Below are 24,800 nucleotides of genomic sequence, written 5' to 3' on the forward strand. Positions count from 1 at the left end.
TGAAACAACCACTCTGAACCTATAAATTCATGGAGGAGGTGATTGCAGAAATTTTACAAAAATAGGGCTTGTATGAGGCGCCAATCACACAGGTATGTGTGATACACAGTGTCTGACTTACAGACTATTGATAACGCACATACTATTAAGTGGGGTGCATTTAGATAGTGCTGCCCAGCACTATCTAAGTGCACCCCAAAGGTGGATTTACAAAATACTAACAAAATAATAAAAATTTAAATTTAGAGTTCTAGGAGTAAAACAGTAACAATGCAGTGACCTGACAAGAATCTGCATAACTAATCATATGCTAAATAGTTGAAAATCAGATTTATTTACAGTATAAGATAGCCTAGATGATTGTCTATAAAATGAAGGTAGTCTCACGTTCAAAGCTGTAGTGGCTCGTGAGATATGGAGCCTGAAAGTCAAAATTTCAAAACATTGTTACCTTTTGCTCATCAATGTAAAGGTGAGCAGCTACTTTCACACATCCAATTTTTGCCATCAGGCACAATCCAGCGTGGGCCTAATGCAACGGATCCGGCTCAGATTATGGTAAAACTGATGCAACGGATCTGGTAAAACGGATCCGTTGTAGCAGTTTGTACCGAGAATCCAACTGTGGCCGCAGGTAACCTGAGTGACGTCACCGCTGACAGCGCAACTCACTTCAGTTGCTCTGTGGAGCTCACAGCGAGCAGCGGTGTTCTACAGCCGCTCCTGTCAACTTCCGATGTAGCAGAGCTGAAAGCATTGTGGGACCTTGTGTGAATTACGCCGGACCTGGAGGGGTATTTGGGGATTAATAAAGGGGTGAAAGAGGGAGGTTTTTTTTGTCTTTTGTTTCAAATAAGGGATTTTTCAGTGTTTGTGTTTATTTACTTTCACTACAGATTAGTCATGAAAGGTGTCTCATAGACGCCTGCCATGATTAACCTAGGACTTAGTGAAAGCTATGGGCTGCCATTAACTCCTTATTACCCCGATTGCCATCGCACCAGGCCAATTCGGGATGAACCGGGTAGAGTCCCGGGACTGTCCCATCTAATGGATGCAGCAATTACGGGCGGCTGCTGGCTGATATTTTTAGGCTGGGGGGCTCCCCTTCCTGAGAATACCAGCCTTCAGCCATGTAGGTTTACTTTGGCTGGTATCAAAATTTGGGGTGACCACACGCCGTTTTTTATAATTATTTATTTATTTATTTTACTGCAAGATATAGACCCACCTACTGGTGGCTGTGATTGGTTGCAGTGAGACAGCTGTCACTCAGCGTGTGGGCGGGTCTGACTGCAACCAATCATAGGTGCCGGTGGGCAGGGGAAGCAGTGAATACGAAATGGAATAATGAGCGGACGGCATTTTCAAAAGCAGGGGAAGCCGCCGGAGCAGTGTGACAGCTGTGCATCGCTGCGTCGGTGATCGATGAGTATGAGAGAGGGGGAGAGAGAGAGAGACCGACATCGACAGAGAGACCGATGCTTTATCTGTGCTGATTAAAAAACTGGATCCATCACTGGAATGCGTTTTTTTGCTGCATTTTCACGGATCCAGCACCCATAGGCTCTTATTATCCAACACCGGTTCCGTCGTGGTGCGTTTTTTTGCCGGAGACAAAAAACGTCCCAGTGTGCGTCCTTTCCGGCAGCCGGATCAGCAATTTCGCTGGATGCAGCGCACGCCAGATGAAACAAGACGCCATGCGGCACAATCTGGCGCTAATAAAAGTCTATGTGGAAACAAACTGATCCGGCAACAACAGACGCTAGATCAGTGTTGTCAGCAATTCGCCGGATTTTGCCTGACGGCAAAAACTGGATTTGTGAAAGCAGCCTAACTGTTCTATATAAATTAATGGGTCGGAGAGAGCTGACTGTACCTAAGGAATTAACTCCTCTCCTGGAATGTAACTAGTGCTCATAGTTGGCCAGTCACTGGCCTCTTTGGTTAGCAACTAGCTGTACACTATGTAGGATAAAAGCTGTCATAACTCAAAGAAAGATAGAAAAATTAGGTGAATTTCTAACTTGCTTACTTTCATGTTGTCTTGCCATGCCAATTTAATAATGAGAAAACTCTTTTAATATAAGGAGATTTGTTTTCCACAGATTCCAGTGATTTAAAATATGTGGGGTTTTTATGTCTGTTGAAGCTGGTTAAAGGTAATGCATATATGTATAAAGTGACCACTACAGTGGTTTTGTGGTAGTATGAGAGTATCGTGCATTTTTCCCATAGATTAAAAGTTTTAATATTTTTTTAGGGTCATTATGCTCTATATCACATTCTACTCAGATCAGAAAAAAGGTTCCACATTTGCAGTAAATTGCACATTTACAAATAAGTAATCTTTGCCACATTTATTTCTGCTATAATAATGGTAAAAAGGTTGAACATGATTACTTTTGTTCCAAAAACATTTTGTAACATCTGTGCCAACTTGTGCCTCTTCTATGTCCACTTTGGGCGTTGAGCCTTCATTGGTGGTGACGTATGACGGCAACAGTCCTGTTTTTTCTCTTTAGACTTTTGGTGCTGCTTAATCAGGAAGTAGTGATGGGTAGACTCGGACTGTAAAAGTTTCAAACGTACCTGAGTGCCGGGCTCAGAATTCTCAGTGAATTCCGGCTGATGATCCGCCACTCGGGAAATGAAAAAATAAAAGAAAAGAAAAATAAAGAAAATATGAATGTAGCAAGTGCTTCATACTTACCGAGGCTCCGGCGCAGCTGTAACTGCTCCCGCGGCCTCTTGTTCTTCTTCCAGGGCCACTCATTATTGCTCATCCATATGCACTGCTTTACCTGCTCACCTGCCAGTCCCAGCATCTGGGATTGGTTGCAGTCACACACGATCCCAGCCTTTGTGACAGCGTGTGACTGCCTCCAATCACAGGCACTGTCTGCGGGTCACTATCGTGGTGTAAAAATCAATCAATAAATAAAACAATTGGCCTAGGGTTCTCCCATATTGTGATACCCAGCACAGATAAAGCATACAGCTACAGGCTGCAGCCTCCAGCTGTGCGCTTATCTTGGCTGTGTATCAAAGTAAGAGGAATCGCATGCAGCTTTTTTTTTATTAAAAATTTAAATAAATAAAAAAACCTCAACGTGCAGCCGCCCCAATTGTGATACCAAGCCATGATAAAGCCCAACAGCTGGTGGCTGGTATTCTCAGGTTGGGGAGACCCATGCTTATCGGGCTCCCAGCCTAAAAATAGTAGCCTGCAGCAACCATTAGATGTGACAAGCTTGGCTTTTTAACCAGCTCTTCCAGATTGCCCTGGTGCAGTGGTAATCAGGATAATAAGTTTAAGTTTAAGGTTAATAACAGCTGCCACTAAGCCCTAGATTAGTAATGGGAGGCATCTATGAGAGCCCCCTCATTACTAATCTGTAAGTGAAAAGAAATAAACACAAACACCGAAAAAATCCCTTGTTTGAAATAAAAGACAAAAAAGCACCCTCTATTAACCTCCAAAGCACCCCTGCAGGTTCAACGTAATCCACATGAGGTCCCACGGCGATTCAGCTCTGCTACATCTGAATTCACACTGAGTGGCCATAGAATATGACCACCCGCTGTGAGCTGCAGGCAGAGACTGAGTGAGCCACACAATCAGTGATGACATCACTCAGGTGATTTGCGGTCACAGCTGGAGGTTCCCATGGTCCTCCACCTATGCTTAGTGGCAGTTCTGAGCTGCCATTAACACCTTATTACTCCAATTGCTAGTGCACTAGGGCAATTGGGAAGAGCTAGTTAAAGCACCGGCATTGTCACATCTCATGAATGCGGCAATTCTGGGTGGCTGCAGGCCGCTATTTTTAGGCTGGGTGGCCCAATAAGCATGGGTCTCCCCAGCCTGAGAATACCAGCCCCCAGCTGTTGGGCTGGATATCAAAATTGCATGGTGTTTTTTTAAAATTATTTATTTAAATTATTTAAAAAAACAAAACATACATGCAGTTCATCTTATTTTGATACACAGCCAAGATAAGCGCACGGCTGGGGGCTGCAGCCTATAGCTGTATGCTTTATCTGTGCTGGGCATCATAGTATGGGGGGACACTATGCCAATTTATTTGTTTATTTATTTTTATACCACAATAGACCTACATGGCTTCTGTGATTGGAAGCAGTCAGCTGACACGCTGACACTCAGGCTGGGGTGTGTCTGACTGCAACCAATCACAGATGCTGGTGGGCAGGGAAAGCAGTGCTAATGCAATGAAGGTAAATGAGCGGCTCCGAAAGTGAATGAGTAGCCTGGAAGCAGTGTACCTCGGTAAGTGGAGCCCGCTTGCTCCTGTCCCAGTTAGACCCGCTGATCCCTGTTATCTGCGAGTCCGCCCATCACTATCAGGTAGCTTTATGATTACACTTCGTTTTTAATCACCTCTAACTGAGATTCCTGGGTCAGGTTATCAACTATTTAAACCTAACCCTTCTGCTATCTGGTTTATAGGTTTATTCTTTGCTTATGTTGTGTCATCCTGATTTATCCTGTTCTCCAACTTGGACTTTTATTTAGACCACCCATTTTGTTTCTGACTTTGTCTGTGACATGACATCTTGGTATCAACTCCACATGACAACTCTTGAGCCGGGGCGCCATGATTCAGTCCCCGCCCTGCAAGTTTTTGATGGCCCTCAAAAATGTATATGTGAAGGCTGCCTGATAACCCTCCAAAATGTATGAGTGAGGGCCACCTGATGGCCTTCTATTAATTGAGTGAGGGCTCACTGATGGCCCTCTAAAAATTGAGAGCGAGAGCTGCATGGTGACTATGTTGATATGGCATGGGAGGAAAGGGATAAGAAAAAGATAAAACCATGAGCTACATGATTACCCTATTGATATGGTGGAGGAGGAGGAGGAGGACAAGGTAAAGCAGAAACCATGAACCATATACCCTTCTTTCGGTGGGAAGATGTGCATCGGAATACACCAGAAAAAAAGGAACATTTGATTTGACTTTATGTTCTGCTGCGGTCATCTGGTAGCCACTCTGGTAGTCACTCTGTAAAATCCGTAACAGTGGTGTAGTACTCTGACAATATTGTTCCCAGCAGTAACCTGGGAGTCAGAGATGCATTCAGGCATGTTTCTTATGCTCTTCCCATTCTATTTGAATGCTGGTTTCAATCCATTACAGTGAATTTCCTAAAATAACTAGTCAGCAGCACACAGTCATATTAACTGACACATAAGCTGTCTTGTACTAAGAATGTCCTTTGTTGCCTATAGCAACCAATCAGAGCTCCCATTAATGACCTTTAGCAAAATAGAAGCAGAGCTGTGATTGGTTGCTATAGACCACCTGATAAATATCCAGGCTAACTATCAAAACAGCCAATATATTACCTCACACATCCAAACAGTAAGTAAGCGTTTTTGTGGTAAATAACTGTAAAGCGCGGAGTTAAAATTTCCCCTCAAAACAAAGTTTATGATGTTCCCTGAGTCAAATGAGGTCGCTGTGCAAAGTTTTGTGATTGTAAATGTGACGGTGCAGATTCCTTTAGCGGACACACACACACACACACATATGTAGCGCCCCACGGGGCAGCTTGCATTTAACCTACTCTTCGCCAGGCCGTCGACTGTCGTTGTCACAGGCGGCCTAGCCCAGCTCTGTTGCCCCGAGGTGTACAGAAGGTGGCAGGGGAGAGATGTTGGGGGTAGTAGTGAGGTGTTTGTCGTGACGCCACCTGTGGTATGGGGCCAGGGAATGGGCCGCCGCTGCTGTCGAAGTCCTCCGGGGCTGATGATAGTAGCAGCCAGTGATGGTATCGCTCTCCACAGGTGTAGCGGGCCCCGGGGAGGATAATGAATGAGTGAAGTAGTAATGGCGGCGGGGATCGGCAGTACGAGTAATAAAGAGTCAGAGTCTATGGCTGCGGTTCCAGGTTGTTTTACTCACTTTTGTACGATGCCGCTCACCCAGGTAATACCGGTCACATACTATGATGGGCTCCGTCGAACCCGAATCCCTTTAGAGGTCAGCCCGGTTTGGTGTTCGTTGGGTTTCTCCTTGTAACGCCTGTCTGTGGATGCCCTGGCTTGAAGCTACGAGGGAACCCTGGGTTTCACGAGATGTACTCTTGTCCCTATATACAGGTGCCGCGGTTCCGATGTGGGGTTCGGCTTAAAGCAAGGCCCCGGATCCTATATGGCACTGTGCTGTCGGGAGCTGTGTGGACAGGGAAGCTTGAAACTTTCCCCGTCCATGCAGATTCTGGAAAACCAACGTGAAGTATGATCTTCCCTAGGGTCCTGCCGCCCTGTGTGGCATCGGTTCCGTGGGGAGCACAGATCCCCCTCCCCGCGGCAACCGTTGTGAACTTTCTCCTCCTTCCCACCGAAGCACCTGTAGATGCGACTGCTCCGCTGCTCTCCTTCTGGAGAACTCTCTAACTATTGTGTTGTCTCCTGACTCCCCCTACTGGCTGTACCTCCCAGATTCTAAGCTAGTGGGACTGGGGCCCTGTTGAGGGCATCCTGCAAATGCCTCTCTGTCGGCGACCCCTTTACTACCCGACCCTAGCCCAGTCCCCAGTGGGAACAGGGCAACCTGGTGTGTATTTGAGTGTGTAATGAGATGAAACCGGGACTGACCTCCTCAGGAACCTGGTTCGACTGAAGCCTCAGGGGCGCCACACATACATACACTCAGCTTTATATATTAGATCATGTTGGCTATCTCATACAAAAATGTGACTTGCAGCTATTTAGCATATGATTACTTATGCAGATTCTTGTCATGTCACTGCATTGTTACTGTTTTGCTCCTGCTGTAATTTTTTTTTACCGGAGACTGGGAAGTATAACGCGCTTGCTCCAATCTTCCTGTCCCTTCTACCACCATTTTTATGTGCCGGATTCTGACTCCCACTGACTTAGATGGAAATCGGTGTCCGGCTCGATATGCGGGATAAAATTCAGTCCAGAATCGTTTTTTTGTTTAAAGCCGGTTAGACCCGCCAATTCGGGTTATCTGCGAGTCCGCCCATCACTAGTGACCAGCACACAGCATTTTCATTGTATGCTGCTGACCTTTAGTCCACTATCTAAAGACCATAGATTATACAGAAGTTACACTAAAGCGGGCTTTACAAGCTACGAGATCACTACAGGGATCTCGTTGGGGTCACGGATTTTGTGACGCACATCCGGCCGCTGTAGCGATCTCGTTGTGTGTGACTCCTCGGAGCGATTTTGGATCGTTGCAAAAACGTCCAAAATCGCTCCTCGTTGACATGGGGGTCCGCTGCCAATTATCGCTGCTGTCGCTGGGCGAAGTGGTTCCTCGTCCCTGCGGCAGCACACATCGCTGTGTGTGACGCCGCAGGAACGAGGAACCTCTCTTTACCTGCCACACGCCAGCAATGAGGAAGGAAGAAGGTGGGCGGGATGTTCGTCCCGCTCATCTCCGCCCCTCCGCTTTGATTGGGCGGCCGCTTAGTGACGTCGCTGTGACGCTAAGCGAACCGCCCCCTTAGAAAGGAGGCGGTTCGCCGGTCACAGCGACGTCGCCGAGCAGGTAAGTACGTGTGACGCTGCCGTAGCGATAATGTTTGCTACGGCAGCGATCACCAAATAGCACCATAACGATAGGGGCGGGTGCTATCACGCTCGGTATCGCTAGCATCGGCTAGGGATGTCGCAGCGTGTAAAGCCATCCTAAGTAAATCTGTGTCCTTGAAAATGAGAGGGCTGAATTTTAGTCGCAGCCCGGCCCTGGTCACAAGCTTTGTGTGACAACTCTTTGGTGGCACCTCTTATAGCACGGGGGGGTTGATGTGCTAATGCATAGGTTGCACATCTCACAGGCTGGCAGTGAAGGATTTGGATATTTTCTAATGTCTGACCCCATAAAGAAGTGCTACACTATTGTGCTCTGTACATCTAGCCTTAGTCGGGCTTTGTGTAACGGGGTGCCAGGGGTGTCTCGGGGGTTGTAGTCGTGGCCCCTTTTTCTAGCAGACTTACCCCTGGCTCCGCCGTCACTTTTGGGACAGGAGATGTCTTGGTGGGGCAGAGTGTGGTGGTGCAGATGTCGCCATCAGAGATACAAACACTTGATAGACGTGGATCAATTGAACCAGCAGGCATGTTTATTGTACACTTCTTCATGACAGAGGCAATACTTGGATGATGTCACAACTTTCGGCTGGGGAAAACCTTCTCTGGATGTCTCCTCTAGTGGGGATGTGCCCGGCTACTCCACTTCACCTGGCTCCCACTTCGGCTAACACAGACTGGACCCACACCAATACTGCTTCACACTTGAGGACACGTCTTCTCTTCTTTTCTCTCGCTTTCCTGTTCACCCAGCTCCCACACTCTGCCCCTTCTGCTTCTTCTCTCCCGTCCCGTACTCAACTGCCTCAGACTCTAACTTTTCCTTAACAACTCCTTTTCTCCCTCCCCCTTCTGCTGCCGGCTCCACCTTGCTCCTACACTGTTGCTGTGGGGACAGCCGTCCCACCCGGCCACTAGGGGAAACCCACTAAAACAGAATAAAACATCTTTATTAAATCACATCAACATTAACAGTGTTCAGGGGGAAACTGCGCCTCCTTGTAAGGGGTCTGCCCACCCCTTACATTCCTCCCCTCTTTAAGCCTTAGCCTCCCGGCAAGGCACGACTCTAAAAACACAAGTTAGCAGCAAAATCATTTTTATAACACTATAAACATGTCCACATCAAGGCACACGCAAGGGGCGCACAAGTTCTGCGCCCGGAGTCCCTCCTGGGAGCTCCCGGTCTTTGTAGACGGTGTGCCCGGAGGCCGTTACAGCACTCCCGGTCTTGGCTGGTCTTCTGCCCAGAGGCTTTCACAGCACTCCCGGTCTTTGTAGGTAGGAGTACAAACAGTAAAGTCTCCGTTAACAACACAGAGGGAGCCCTGGGCTCAGTCCAGCATCAGGCTCCTTCCGGGCTCGGTAGCTTAAACATGGTTGCAAACTGTGGAACTTTTCCGGCTCTTTCAACAATGCCGGTACTCAACACAAACAGGTCCATTATCTCCGGTCATTACGGGTCACTCGGGGTGGTAAGCGCGCTGCCATTCGGCCCGCTGGGCCCTCACATAATCGGAAAGGGACTGACCTGGCAAGCGGCGCAGCCTCCAGAATGGTTCGTAGTTGACTGGTGGTTCTGGCGCCTCTGTCTCCGGTTTTGCCTCTTCAACCCCCGACGGGGGTGATGGGGTCGCTGAACGGGACGGCTGGGTACTACCCACGACGATCACCGGGTGTGTGACCATGCTCTGGTGGATCGCTAACACCGCCGGTGTCCCCTTTTCTGGGTCAGCACTCCGTCCTGTCATGATTTCTGGCAACACCGCCAGAGTGTTTCTCGGCCGGGAAATCTCAGCCAGCACCGGTCTCTGTTGAGTGCGTCTCCGGTACTGGCACTCTTCCCATTCGATCTCTTGCTGCCACTGTGCGGCCTCTTGTGTCGTGGGCATCCGGGTCACTCCCACGGCAAATAGGCCCCGGCATCCCACCTCTCTCCGGAACTTCACCTTTTCTCCCGGGTACAGCGTATGAAGGCGTTGTGGTAAGCCCTCAATGTCCAGGTTAACCCGGTTGTAGAAGAAATGGTCACCGGTCTCTTCATCCTCAATGAATCCATAGCCCTCCGCCTGATTAAATTTGACCACGGTGCCAACGGTGCACTGCCGATCAAACTCGTCGCTAAGGGGACCGGCCATCATCTCGCGGGCCACGGTCTCGGCCAGTAACCTTTCCTGCACCGGATCGGGTTCAGGCGGTGGGGACTTTCGCTGAGTCAGGGGCGTCGGCTTTACCGGCTCCCAAAAGAATCCCCACTCGTCTTCTTCTAGCTCCCGGGCATGTTGCTCTTCCGGGGCCGGAACTGCTGTGTGGGTTGGAGGTCTCACCTCGCCTGGCGTGAACACCTCCGGACACTGGAGTGGTGCTCCCAGGACTTCGCCTCCCGGCCATAGCTGCGCCGTGTAGGTGGCCCGAACTTCAGTCGAGGTCTCACCGGTCGCGGCATCCCAGGAAGTGACCCACGTTACTTTTGTGGGCCGCTCCGGTCCTCCTGGCACAGCCGGTAGGTTAAGGGTAAGTCCTTCCGCGGTCGCAGTCTGCTTCGGGCGTCCTCTCCCCAGGCTGGTTGCTACCAGCGCGCCCACTGCAGCATGCTGTTTTCTCCGGGTCTCCATCTCGCTCGGAGTCGGTCTCTGGGTTGGCGTTTCTTGCAATGGCGCCGGGGCAGGTGGAGATGCTGGGGAAGGTGGAGGCGGGCCTTCTTTTCCCGCTCTTGAATACACTCCACCCCCAGTCTCGCACATCAAATCGACCCGGCCGAGGCGGCTCTTCTTTTTTCCTGTAACGCCGCCCACTTCACATGTCTTCATCAGCATCCTGGGGCCAGCACCTCCCCTCTTTGAGCGGCGCACTCCGCACTTCTTTTTCTTCACCGGCCAGCCCCAGGCTTTTCTTTTGGCGCCAATTCTTCGCGCGCTCACTGTGTTCGTGAAGACGGCGGCCATCTTGCCGCCATCTTGTACCCGGTCCAACACCTTAGGCACCACTTGTTCTTCCCACCATGGAATCGGGACCCTTCGCCAATAATCCGGATCCTGCCGACTACGCCACATGTAACAGGGTGCCAGGGGTGTCTCGGGGGTTGTAGTCGTGGCCCCTTTTTCTAGCAGACTTACCCCTGGCTCCGCCGTCACTTTTGGGACAGGAGATGTCTTGGTGGGGCAGAGTGTGGTGGTGCAGATGTCGCCGTCAGAGATACAAACACTTGATAGACGTGGATCAATTGAACCAGCAGGCATGTTTATTGTACACTTCTTCATGACAGAGGCAATACTCGGATGATGTCACAACTTTCGGCTGGGGAAAACCTTCTCTGGATGTCTCCTCTAGTGGGGATGTGCCCGGCTACTCCACTTCACCTGGCTCCCACTTCGGCTAACACAGACTGGACCCACACCAATACTGCTTCACACTTGAGGACACTTCTTCTCTTCTTTTCTCTCGCTTTCCTGTTCACCCAGCTCCCACACTCTGCCTCTTCTTCTCTCCCGTCCCGTACTCAACTGCCTCAGACTCTAACTTTTCCTTAACAACTCCTTTTCTCCCTCCCCCTTCTGCTGCCGGCTCCACCTTGCTCCTACACTGTTGCTGTGGGGACAGCCGTCCCACCCGGCCACTAGGGGAAACCCACTAAAACAGAATAAAACATCTTTATTAAATCACATCAACATTAACAGTGTTCAGGGGGAAACTGCGCCTCCTTGTAAGGGGTCTGCCCACCCCTTACATTTGCACACTACGATATCGCAGGTGCGATGTCGGTGGGGTCAAATCGAAAGTGACGCACATCCGGCATCACTGTCGACATCATAGTGTGTAAAGCCTTTTACATACGATTAATGCGCGCAAAAGCGTTGCTATCGTATGATCGGTGTAGGGTCCGACATTTCCATAATGCCGCTGCTGCGACGGTACGATGTTGTTCCTCGTTCCAGCAGGCAGCACACATCGCTGTGTGTGAAGCCGCTGGAGCGAGGAACATCTCCTACCTGCGTCCCGACCGGCTATGCGGAAGGAAGGAGGTGGGCGGGATGTTTACGTCCCGCTTATCTCCGCCCCTCCGCTTCTATTGGCTGCCTGCCGTGTGACGTCGCTATGACGCCGCACAACCCGCCCCCTTAGTAAGGAGGCGGGTCGCCGGCCAGAGTGACATCGCAGGGCAGGTAAGTGCATGTGAAGCTGCCGTAGCGATAATATTCGCTACGGCAGCAATCACAAGATATCGCACCTGCGACGGGGGTGGGGACTATTGCTGCAGCGTCGGTAACACATTGTTACCGATGTCGCAACGTGCAAAGCCCGCCTAAGTCTCAGTTTACAATATCAGTATTGTGCCGCTGTCTAATATCAGAATGCTGAAAAAGCAGTTCAGTTTATTTCAATGGCCTCTACCGTGTGGTCTGAACTTGTTTTTTTTCTCTAATCTCCTATAAATGTAATAAACCTGCATACATTTACTGTCAGAGGACCCGTCACACTATTTTCTCTTCTTTACATCTACAGGATGTGCTACAACAGTTCTTGTTACCGCCGCTGGGATGGGTGAGATGGTTCTTCAGATACTAGTAGGAACGGTAAGACATGATTAGGTTTGTGGGGAATGTTAGGTCAATAATTCCAATTCGCTCTCCTTTATGCTGTTGACACTGGTTACCCTTTAACAATTAAAATAAAATGAGGAACAATCTTGGGAGACAATGAAACCCTTTCACTATGAAATTTCTCCTCTTGGTTCCTTTTCTGGGATCCGTTCCAGTTCTCAAAGTGTGGCTGAATCCCTATTATGATGCACATTGGAGCAAGTATTTTGCATGTAGTCGTCACTGACTCACTGTCTATAGTGGGCGTCCCATGACTGTAAATGGTTTATGTAATTTATAAATCTAGATATATGACTGTGTAACATACGGTGCTTATAGAAAGTTTTCAGAACACATATTTTTGAACTTTATTATAAAACGGATAGTATTCTTTTTCATTAATCTACACACAGAAATAGTTAATGTATACGTGGAGAAGATAGTTCTAAAATACACCAAATTTATCCGAGTGGCTCAGGCAGGATTACAAATCCAATGCATTTTATAGACTCGTTTAAAGGGAGCCTGTCACCAGGTTTTTTCCTTATGAGCTACGGCCACCACCAGTGAGCCCCTATATACAGCATTCCAGAATACTGTACAGTCATGGCCAAAAGTTTTGAGAATGCTACAAATATTAATTTTTACAAAGTCTACTGCTTAAGTTTTTCTAATGGCAATTTGCATATACTCCATAATGTCATAAAGAGTGATCAGCTTAACAGCAATTACTTGCAAAGTCAATATTGGCTAAGAAAATGAACTTTAACCCCCAAAGCACATTTCAACATCATTGCATTCCTGCCTTAAAAGGAGCAGCTAACATTGTTTTAGTGATTGTTTCATTAACACAGGTGTGGGTGTTGATGAGGACAGGGCTGGCGATCAATCAGTCATGATTAAGTAAGAATGTCACCACTGGACACTTTAAAAGGAGGCTGGTGCTTGGTATCATTGTTTCTCTTCAGTTAACCATGGTTATCTCTAAAGAAACACGTGCAGCCATCATTGCTCTGCACAAAAATGGCCTAACAGGGAAGAGTATCGCAGCTACAAAGATTGCACCTCAGTCATCAATCTATCGCATCAACAAGAGCTTCAAGAAGAGAGCTTCCATTGTTGCCAAAAAGGCTCCAGGGCGCCCAAGAAGGACCAGCAAACGCCAGGACCGTATCTTAAAACTGTTTCAGCTGCGGGATTGGACTACCAGCAGTGCCGAGCTAGCTCAGCAATGGCAGCAGGCTGGTGTGAGTGCTTCTGCACGCACTGTGAGGTGGAGACTGCTTGAGCAAGGCCTGGTTTCAAGGAGGGCAGCAAAGAAGCCACTTCTCTCCAGAAAAAACATCAGGGACTGACTATTCTGCAAAAGGTACAGGGAGTGGACTGCTGAGGACTGGGGTAAAGTCATTTACTCAGATGAATCCCCTTTTCGATTGTTTGGGACATCTGGAAAACAGCTTATTAGGAGAAGAAGAGGTGAACGCTACCACCAGTCTTGTCTCATGCCAACTGTTAAGCATCCTGAAACGATTCATGTGTGGGGTTGCTTCTCAGCCAAGGGAATCGGCTCACTCACAGTCTTGCCTAAAAACACAGCCATGAATAAAGAATGGTACCAGAATGTCCTCCAAGAGCAACTTCTCCCAACTGTCCAAGAGCAGTTTGGCACCCAACAATGCCTTTTCCAGCATGATGGAGCACCTTGACATAAAGCAAAGGTGATCACTAAATGGCTCATAGAACAAAACAGAGATTTTGGGTCCATGGCCTGGAAACTCCCCAGATCTTAATCCCATTGAGAACTTGTGGGCAATCATCAAGAGACGGGTGGACAAACAAAAACCAACAAATTCTGGCAAAATGCAAGCATTGCTTATGCAAGAATGGACAGCTATCAGTCAGGATTTGATCCAGAAGTTGATTGAGAGCATGCCAGGGAGAATTGCAGAGGTCCTGAAGAAGAAGGGTCAACACTGCAAATATTGACTTGCTGCATTAACTCATTCTAACTGTCAATATAACCTTTTGGTACTCATAATATGATTGCAATTATATTTCTGTATGTGATGTAAACATCAGACAAACACAATTAAAAACCAGAGGGCAACAGATCATGTGAAAATATAATTTTGGTGTCATTCTCAAAACTTTTGGCCATGACTGTATATAAGAGCCAAGAACGCTCTGTGGAACGTAAAAAACTCCTTTATTATACGGGGCGGTCCGGTCTGATGGGGGTCCCTGGTCTCTGCCCAGTGCCTCATCCATCTTGTGAGATTGCTGTCCTTCTACCCAGCCCTTTGTGTATGACGCATCCTACCTCATTCACACAGAGGTCTCCATTGTGCTCATGCGCATGCACACTTTGATCTGCTCTGCCCTTGAGCAAGGAAAGGTCAAAGACCGCCCACCCATGCGTACTATAGTACTTTGATCTGACCTCAGAAAATGCCCAGCCCAACATCAGCTGAAAACTGACAGTAACCAGTAAGACTTAGATACACCCATCTACTGTTTGGAGAAGTAAGGCCTTCCAGGAAGAATTGTAAGCAACGTAAACAAGGCCAAGTGAGTCAACTATGCATAAAAAGATATGAAATGTGGTACAGAAGTTGTCATCAGGTGCTTTGAAAAGAGTAAAATATGTAGAATATATGGCTGTGTAACAGAAGGCAGTTTGTTTGTCAAAGGCTGGAATGTGGTACATTAATGAGTGTCTGAAGGCAACAGTGAAGCATGGTGGAGGTTCCCTGCAAGTTTGGGGCTGCATTTCACTTAATGGAGTCAGGGATTAAGTCAGAATTAATGATGTCCTCAATTCTGAGAAATGCAGGCACATACAGTACTTATCTATAAAACAATACTATCATGAAGGCATCTCATTGGCTCAGAATTTATTCTGCAGCACGACAACAATTCCAAACATACAGCCAGCGTCATTAAGAATTATCTCCAGAGTAAAGACTGAGTAATGATATGGCTCCCACAGAGCCTTCAAGTTTGGGTTGGATTACATGAAGAGACAGAAGGATTTGAGCAAGCCAATACAGGCCTGTAGTACCCAGCGGTGTCTCGGATAGTAACTTTCTCTCTCACTTTGCCTTTCTGTCTGTCTCTCTCTCTGTCTGTCTCTGTGTCTCGGCCTCTGTATTAGTCTCTGTGTGTCCCTGTATTAGACTCTGTGTGGGTCTCTGTGTGTTCCTGTGTCTCTGTGTGTGTGTGTGTGTGTCTTTGTCTGTTTCTGTCTCTGTGTCTCTCTGTGTATCTCGATATGTCTCTGTCTCTTTGTTTCTCTATATTTGTGTCTGTGTGTATGTCTCTGTCTCTGCTTGTCTCTATCTCTGTGTGTCTCTGTCTATTTGTGTGTCTGTCTCTGTGTATGACTGTGTGTCTGTCTCTGTGTGCCTCTGTCTCTCTATCCGTATCTCTATCTTATATTACCTCAAACTTAAGCTGTCTTATACTAAGAATGTCCTTCATTGCCTATAGCAACCAATCAGTGCTCCTATTAATGACCTGTAGCTTCCAACTCCATTGAATTCAAAACATAGTCTATGACGTTCCCGGAGTGAAATGAGAAGTCTGTGCAAAATTTTGGGATTGTAAATGCGAGGGTGTGGATTCCTATAGCGGACATACACACACACACATACACACACACACATACTCAGCTTTATATATTAGATATGTATACATATAGATACATACCGGTACATATATATTATATATAATCTGTATTCTGGTCCGTCATATTTTTACATTGGGATCCAGGCAACACAGATCAGGAATATGCTCACTGATGTCTTGGCAAGAGAATCAAGTAGTAAAGTATCATGTAGAGTCTTGCTAGTTCTATTTCTGTTGCATATGTCGGATTGATGGAGTATGAGAAACCTCTCTTGCAACTGGTGGGTCAGTGAAAACTCTGTGCCTTAACTATTAGTGTAAATAAAGAAATGTTTCCTATACCATTACCAATACTTTATATATCTTTGTCTATAGAGGATGCGTATATGATATCAATTACCAAGAATTTAATTGCTGCATATTTTCTTGAATGCAGGTTATCCAGATACAAGGCAGCTACAGTTTCTTGGTTTGTGGGGTCAGTCTCTCTATACTGGCTCTGTCACTCTTTGTATTGCTGCTAGTACTTGACAACATGCATCCCAGGGGCTTTGAAGGTAAGGAAACCACATTTGTATTAGGTCTTACTAGCTGCAACTCATGCACATATTGTTCAAAGAAAGAGGTAAAAATTACTGATTGTGTGCAGGTAACAGAACCAAAAAGACTCTAACCTCTTAGGCTTTGATGTGGTCACAGTAGGAAAGTAAAATTTTCTGTTTGTTGTTTGAGTCTGAAAATATTTGCTCTACGAAGGTGAGTGCTATCCTAATTTACTGTATGTGTCTTATTTGGCACAAGAAGGACAAATATTACAGATCACAGGAACAGTCTGTATGTGAAACTAAAAGTCTTAACTCCACTATATATTACACAATGAAAGATTATATTGCAAGGGTTAAAAGTTTGACAAATACAGGTTTTAACCGTACAAAATATCTATTTATTTTCTACTGTAAACAAGCATACCAATTTATAACCAAAATACATTTAAAACATTTGCAGGTTTTACCTTGCCACATTGATTTCAAGGTGCATCCATTGCAATACTAAGAACTGGGATCCACTGGTTCATGAGATCAGTGGGGGTCTCACCTGGTATACAGCACACATTTTCATTTTGGATTTGTCAGAAAGTTAATTATGTGAAATAATGTATTTCGGTAAACTTACATTATGGGGTCACCAAGGAAGTTTTGTACGCATGTTGTACCTAGAAAGGCTCACGCTAACATACACTAAACAAAAGCATAGTTCCAAGATCTGATCATGGCGCAGAGTGCCCGGATTTGAGGAGGAAGACTAAAGGGTGCTTTACACGCTGCGACATCGCTAGAGATTGCTAGCGATGTCGCGAGCGATAGCACCCGCACCCGTCGTTGGTGCGATATGTGGTGATCGCTGCCGTAGCGAACATTGTCGCTACGGCAGCGTCACACGCACATACCTGTTCTGCGACATCGCTCTGGCCGGCGAGCCGCCTCCTTTCTAAGGGGGCGGTTCGTGCGACGTCACACGGCAGCCGTCCAATAGCAGAGGAGGGGCAGAGATGAGCGGCCGGAACATGCCGCCCACCTTCTTCCTTCCTCATTGCCGGTGGGCGCAGGTAAGGAGATGTTCGTCGTTCCTGCGGTGTCACACATAGCGATGTGTGCTGCCGCAGGAACGACGAACAACATCATACCTGCAGCAGCAACGATATTAAGGAAATGAACGACGTGTCAACGAGCAACGATTTTTCACGTTTTGCGCTCGTTGATCGTCGCTTATTGGCGTCACACGCAGCGATGTCGCTAACGGCACCGGATGTGCATCACTACCGACGTGACCCCGACGATATATCGTTAGCGATGTCGCGTGTCAAGCACCCTTTACAGCTAGAGGCATTCAGAGTGCTTTATATAATATCCTATATGTAGGATCTGTATACCAAGTGTTCCTTGCCCTGCGCCCGCACATAACCAGCTAATTGAGCATACATTTATCGCTATGCAGAATTGACAACTTTGAGCTTATTTTATAGGAAGATGAACAGAGCTTCTTTACATACTTTTCTTTGGCTTCAGGGTTTAAAAACATTTTGAACATGTGAAGGAATAAAAGGAAATCCGTTACTTTTGTGCTGTTTTCAGCTTCTTATCCTGCTTATTCTCTACATTACTCCTGCATTGTATATTTGCTTTATTTTTACAATTGAACACAGCTACCTGGAATTTTGAAGTGTGCTTCCAGAGATTTCACCAAAAATCTAGAATACAATAAATGTTTTATAGTGGAAAAAATCTACAGCATTGGTTTGGTAAAAATCCCAAGTCCTACCACTCTTGTCATGTAGTCATGCCCCAAGCCATCAAGAGTATTGATTTTAATATTAGGGCAGGTGGGCAGAGAAGTTGGTTACATTCTCCCTCTTTGATGTTACTATTGAAGTACATTTATCAGCCTTTGGCCTGTTTCACTCATCCGACAACTTTCACACTTTGAGTATGGACCACGCTGTATGGATTGGCCGCAAGTCTTCACACTTAAACTCAAAAGCTCCATAAGCATATTTGAAGCTGTTAGGTTTGGGTAGGGAAACCAGCAGTCAATGGACATCATGGTCCGTATTAGGACTGTGAAAGTCAGAAATGTGAATCTGGCCTAACTCATTTTTGAAATTCAATACAGCTACACAAGTTCTTACCAGAGTTAGGATTCATCAAAGAGAATCTGTCAGCAGGTTTTTGCTATGTAAGCTGAGGACAGCATGCTCTAAGAGTTAAGAGAAGCACAGTTGCTTTTTGTTTTTTATCAGTGTGTGCGCAATTGTTTACATAATCTAATAGCTTAATTACCATGTGATAAACATTACAAGACTAGAAAGCCATGTGCATGCCTGTCCAACACACCTCTTGCTGTGATTGACACCTGACAGTCAATGCACAATCTCTACTGAGAGCCTGGTGTGGGTGGGACAGATCCCTGGTCTCAGCTACATGCTGAAAACTCAATTCATTGATTGTGACAGAACGTCTGCACCCAATACACTATGTTCTACCCCCATGTGATTCAGAATCTCCTTGCCTACATTATGTTGCTGTCAGATGAGGTAGAAAAAAACCTGCTGACAGATTCCCTTTAAAAAATTGAAGATTGATGATTATTTAATTACAGTAAACCTTGAAGTGCAGGGTCTGAAAAATAATAATACAAGTTGTAAGTCCCCCTAAAATTTAATTTATCAAAGCTAAATAAGGGTGTGGTCAACAGTATTGGCACCCCATGATATTAAAGGGATTGTCCGCCAAAAAGAAGTTATCATCTTTCATCAGAAAGATGATAAATTATAGAGCGGTTGGGGTCTGATGGCTGGAACACAGTGATTGCTAGAATGGGGTTCTTTTATGTCTGTAAAGGGGGCTTTACACGCTGCGACATCGCTAACGCGGAGTCGTTGGGGTCACGGAATTTGTGACGCACATCCGGCCGCATTAGCGATGTTGCTGCGTGTGACACCGATGAGCGATTTTGCATCGTTACAAAAACGTGCAAAATCGCTCATCGGTGACATGGTGGTCCATTCTCTATTATCGTTACTGCAGCAGTAACGATGTAGCTCGTCGCTCCTGCGGCAGCACACATCGGTATGTGTGACGCCGCAGGAACGAGGAACCTCTCCTTACCTGCGTCCCGGCCGCTATGCGGAAGGAAGGAGGTGGGCGGGATGTTACGTCCCGCTCATCTCCGCCCCTCCGCTGCTATTGGGCGGCTGCTCCGTGATGTCGCTGTGACGCCGCACGGACCGCCCCCTTAGAAAGGAGGCGGTTCGCCGGTCACAGCGACGTCGCCGGGCAGGTAAGTATGTGTGACAGGTCTGGGCGATGTTGTGTGGCACGGGCAGCGATTTGCCCGTGTCGCGCAACAGATGGGGGCGGGTACCCACACTAGCGATATCGGGACCGATATCGCAGTGTGTAAAGTAGCCTTTAGAATGGGGTGGCAAAGCACATGTCCGACCACCACTCTATTCATTCTCTATGAGACTCTGGCAATTTTCCATAACTCTTTCCATAAAGAAAGATTAAATGAATTGTAAGGAAGTAAGTTCTTCACCTGAAAATTTATTTAATCCCTCAAAAAGCCTTTTGACTTTATCAGCCCTATCACAAAATGACCTACTTATATCATTTCCGTGACCTTTTCATTAGTTCAGGAATTAGTGTTAATGATGACAAGGCATCTGACATCTTCCTGCCTTGCTGATTGAATTATAAGATCTGACTGGTTGATTTAAAAGGACCGATGCTTGAAATCATTGTCTTTTTCTGTTAACCATGGTTATCTACAAGGAAATGTGCAATTATCACTGCTGTGCATCAAAAGGGCTTTACAGACAAAAGACATTGCAGTTTGTAGAGGCCCAGTCACACACGACTTACCAGCGATCCCGAAAACGATGCGACCTGATAGGGATCACAGGTAAGTCGCTGGGAGGTCGCAGGTGAGATGTCACACAGTCAGACCTTACCAATAATGCAAGAACAATACAGGTCGCAGTAGCGACCTGTATAACGATCTCAGCAGTCACTGTGACCCTGTCACACAGTGTCAAACACAGCGATGTGTCCTGCCCAGCAGGACGTCGCCTTTAAAGAAAATGGCCTGGACCATTCTGCAACGACTAGAGATCTCACAGCAGGGGCCTGATCGCTGGTAGGTGTCACACATAACGAGATTGCTAACGGGATTGCTACTGCGTCACGGAAACCGTGACTCAGCAGCGATCTCGCTAGCGATCTCGTTATGTGTGATGGTACCTTTAGATTGCCCCTAAACCAATCATTTATCAAATCATTAGGAACTTCAAAGTGAGAGGACCAAATGATGTGAAGAAAGCATTGGAGCGCCCAATAAAGACCATCAGGTGCCAGAATTGTCTCCTAAAGATTATATTCATTTACAAGATCAGTTCACCACCAGTGTAGACCTTGCTTAGAAATGGCAGCAGATATGTCAGTGCATCTGCACACACAAAGGCTTTTGGAGGCTGGCCTGTCAAGAAGGGCAGCAAAGAAGCCACTTTTCTCCAAGAAAAACACCAAGGAATGACTGACATCTTGCATGAAGAAAATGGATTAGTCTGCATAGAATTGGGGTAAAGTTATTTTCTCACATGAATCACCCTTCAGACTATTTGGGACATCTGGAAGAATGACTGTCCAGAGAAGAAAAGGTGAGCAGTACCATGAGTCCTGAATCATGCTAAGGCTAAGACCGCACTTTGCGTTCTCCTACTTGCAGTTCTAAACGCACGTTTTGGGCTTAATGGATTTGACCAAAGTTGCCTTTTTCAGAACTTTAGCGCTGAAAACGCATGCGTATTTACCGCGTTTTAGATGCGTTTTCAGCGCTTTTTCACCTGCGTTTTGACAGATGCGTTTTGAACATCAAGACACTGCTAAATAAAGTTTAAATAGTCAAACACAATGAAAAAAGAGAAAAAAAAAGAACACATAGAATTTAAGAAATAATTTAGAAAATAGAAATAATGATTAAAATTATAGCGGTAATATACTATTTTTTGGAAAAATAGCAATAATTTATTATTTTTCTTTAATTTAATTGTCGGACTATGTGTGTGTGTAAAGGGACATATGAAATCATTTTTTTTTATGTTCATATAGCATGCGTTTTGGTAGTCCAACACGCATGCTTTCTGCACATAAAAAGCAGGTAAAACACAGGAATTTGAAGGAATCTTGGTTTTTGCCATTTCTCATTGACTTCAATGTTAGCAAAACGCACCCAAAATGGCAAAAACAATTGACATGCTGCTTCTTTGAACGCATGGTTTTTGCCACAAAATATGCAAATTAAACGCAGCATTTAGAAACGCAAAGTGCGGTCTGAAAATCACCATTTTCCATAGACTTTGCTGTGAAATCAAAACGCATGCCTTTTGGCATGAAAAAGGTGCTTCTCAAAACGGACCTAAAAAGCAGCAGAAACACAGGTGGAAACGCAAAGTGCGGTCTTAGCCTAATAGTAAAACACCCAGTCTGTGCTGATGCTTTTCATCCAAGCAAGTGGGTCCACTCACAATTGTGCCTAAGAACACAATCATAAATAAAGGAAGGGATCTAAACTTCTTTCACGTGCAACTTCTTCCAATGAACTAGCTGAAATTTGGTGATGAACAATGCTTTTTCCAGCATATTGGAGACCATGTCACAAGACAAAAGTGAAAACTAAGTGGCTCCATGAGCAAAACATTAACATTTTGGGTCAATGGCAATGAAACTCCCAAAATCTTAGTCCCATTGAGAGAACCTGTGGTTAATCCTCAAAAAGGGTGTGGACAAACAAAAACACAGAACTTGTGACAAATTTCAAGCACTGATTAGGCAAGAATGTATTGTCATCAGCTAGGATTTGGCCCAGAAGGGGATATCCAGTGGCCAGAGCAAATTGCAGAAGTCTTGTAAAATAAATGTTGAAGACTCTATATATTGAGTTTTCTCATAAATTTGATGTATTTGTCAAAAAAAGGTTTAAAACATATGAGATACTTCTACTAAAGGACCTAAAAACACTGAAGAAGCAAAGTTTGTGAAAAGCAAAACTTGTGTCAGTATTAAATCTTTTGGTCCTGACTATATATCTGTTAGGGTACTATGACATTTCATGGTCAGATGCCTGCTAATGCTTAATCTTCCTACTTATAGTTCAATCCAAAGTCCAAGAATCCTTAGCTCAACCTTGCATGACTTTTGTTATGAATTTATTTGAGCACTATTAGGCTATGTGCCCACATTGCGTGTTTACATGCAGTTACGCTGCGATTTGCACCGCAGCGTAACTGCATGCGTCCTGCGTCCCCTGTACAATCTATGGAGATTGTGCAGGAGCCGTGCCCATGTGGCGTATTAGAACGCAGCGATTCGGCTGCTGCCCAAAGCGCGCGTTCTAAGAAGTGACATGTCACTTCTTCGGTGCGGTTTGCATGCTGTCTATAGGGAGAGGCAGCATGCAGAGCGCACGTTCTCTGCCGGCACCATGCGCTTCAGAACGCAGCTGTTTAGCTGCGCTCTGAAGCGCACCTTTTAGCTGCAGTGCAGAGCACACACGTGGGAACATAGCCTTAGCTTGACAGTACCAATACCAAGCAGACCTAGACAGATGCCAAGTTTTAAAAGCCGATGATGGGTATCTGCTAAATGACTTTATGCTTGTAAAGCTGATTGGGGAGTTGCTCAAAGCACCACATACTCCAGTCATCCTATTTAAAAACCACATATAGTGGGTACGGAAAGTATTCAGACCCCTTTAAATTTTTCTCTCTTTGTGTCATTGCAGCCATTTGGTAAATTCAAAAAAGTTCATTTTTTTCCATTAATGTACACTCTGCACCCCATCTCCCATCTTGACAGAAAAAAACTGAAATGTAGACATTTTTGCAAATTTTTTAAACAAGTAAAATTGAAATATCACATGGTCATAAGTTTTCAGACCCTTTGCTCAGACATTCATATTTAAGTCACATGCTGTCCATTTCCTTGTGATCCTCCTTGAGATGGTTCTACTCCTTCAATGGAGTCCAGCTGTGTTTAATTAAACTGATAGACTTGGCACACATCTGTCTATATAAGACCTCACAGCTCACAGTGCATGTCAGACCAAATGAGAATCATGAGCTCAAAAGGAACTGTCCAAAAAGCTAAAGGCCCCGTCACACTAAGCAACATCGCTAGCAACATCGCTGCTAACGAACAACTTTTGTGACGTTGCTAGCGATGTTGCTGTGTGTGACATCCAGCAACAACCTGGCCCCTGCTGTGAGGTCGTTGGTTGTTGCTGAATGTCCTGGGCCATTTTTTAGTTGTTGCTGTCCCGCTGTGAAGCACAGATCGCTGTGTGTGACAGCGAGACAGCAACAACTAAATGTGCAGGCAGCAGGAGCCGGCTTCTGCGGAGGCTGGTAACCACAGTAAACATCGGGTAACCAAGAAGCCCTGTCCTTGGTTACCCGATATTTACCTTTGTTACCAGCCTCCGCCGCTCTCACTGTCAGTGCCGGCTCCTGCTCTGTGCACATGTAGCTGCAGGACACATCAGGTTAATTAACCCGATGTGTGCTGTAACTAGGAGAGCAGGGAGCAGCGCTCAGTGTGCGCTGCTCCCTGCTCTCTGCACGTGTAGCTCCGTGCGCTGGTAACCAAGGTAAATATCGGGTTGGTTAACCGATATTTACCTTAGTTACCAAGCGCAGCATCTTCCACGCGGCGCTGGGGGCTGGTCACTGGTTGCTGGTGAGCTCACCAGCAACTCGTGTAGCGACGCTCCAGCGATCCTTGCCAGGTCAGGTTGCTGGTGGGATCGCTGGAGCGTCGCAGTGTGACATCTCACCAGCAACCTCCTAGCAACTTACCAGCGATCCCTATAGTTGTTGGGATCGCTGGTAAGTTGCTTAGTGTGACTGGACCTTAAGAGACAGAATTGTGGCAAGGCACAGATCTGACCAAGATTACAAAAGAATTTCTGCAGTACTCAAGGTTCCTAAGAGCACAGTGGCCTCCATAATCCTTAAATGGAAGAAGTTTGGGACCACCACAACTCTTCCTAGACCTGGCCGTCCAGCCATACTGAGCAATCATGGGAGAAGAGCCTTGGTGTGAGAGGTAAAGAAGAACCCCAAGATCACGGTGCCTGAGCTCCTGAGATGCAGTAAGGAGATGGGAGAAAGTTCCACAAAGTCAACCATTACTGCAGCCCTCCACCAGTCAGGCCTTTATGGCAGAGTGGCTGAACAGAAGCCTCTCCTCAGTGCAAGACATATGAAAGCCTGCATAGAGTTTGGAAACCAACACATAAAGGACTCCCAGACTATGAGAGATAAGATTCTCTGGTCTGATGAGACAAAAATATAACTCTTTGATGATAATTCTAAGCGGTATGGTTGGAGAAAACTAGGCACTGCTCATCACCTGCCCAATACAATCCCAACAGTGATACATGGT

The 24,800-nt window shown here is 46.2% G+C and overlaps 1 protein-coding gene across 3 annotated transcripts in view; it reads left to right on the forward strand.

Annotated features, from left to right (window-relative positions):
* Positions 1–24,800, forward strand: part of SLC60A1 (solute carrier family 60 member 1) — a 138,209-nt gene that overhangs the window by 110,275 nt on the left and 3,134 nt on the right. For all 3 annotated transcript variants that reach the window (XM_075333681.1, XM_075333682.1, XM_075333680.1), the window contains 2 exons: positions 12,098–12,168; positions 16,238–16,358. In XM_075333681.1, coding sequence (XP_075189796.1) covers positions 12,098–12,168; positions 16,238–16,358 — 192 coding nt within the window. The remainder of the gene's footprint in view (positions 1–12,097; positions 12,169–16,237; positions 16,359–24,800) is intronic.

Source organism: Anomaloglossus baeobatrachus, chromosome 2 (genome assembly GCF_048569485.1).
Source record: "Anomaloglossus baeobatrachus isolate aAnoBae1 chromosome 2, aAnoBae1.hap1, whole genome shotgun sequence".
In the NCBI taxonomy this organism is placed as follows: Eukaryota; Metazoa; Chordata; class Amphibia; order Anura; family Aromobatidae; genus Anomaloglossus; species Anomaloglossus baeobatrachus.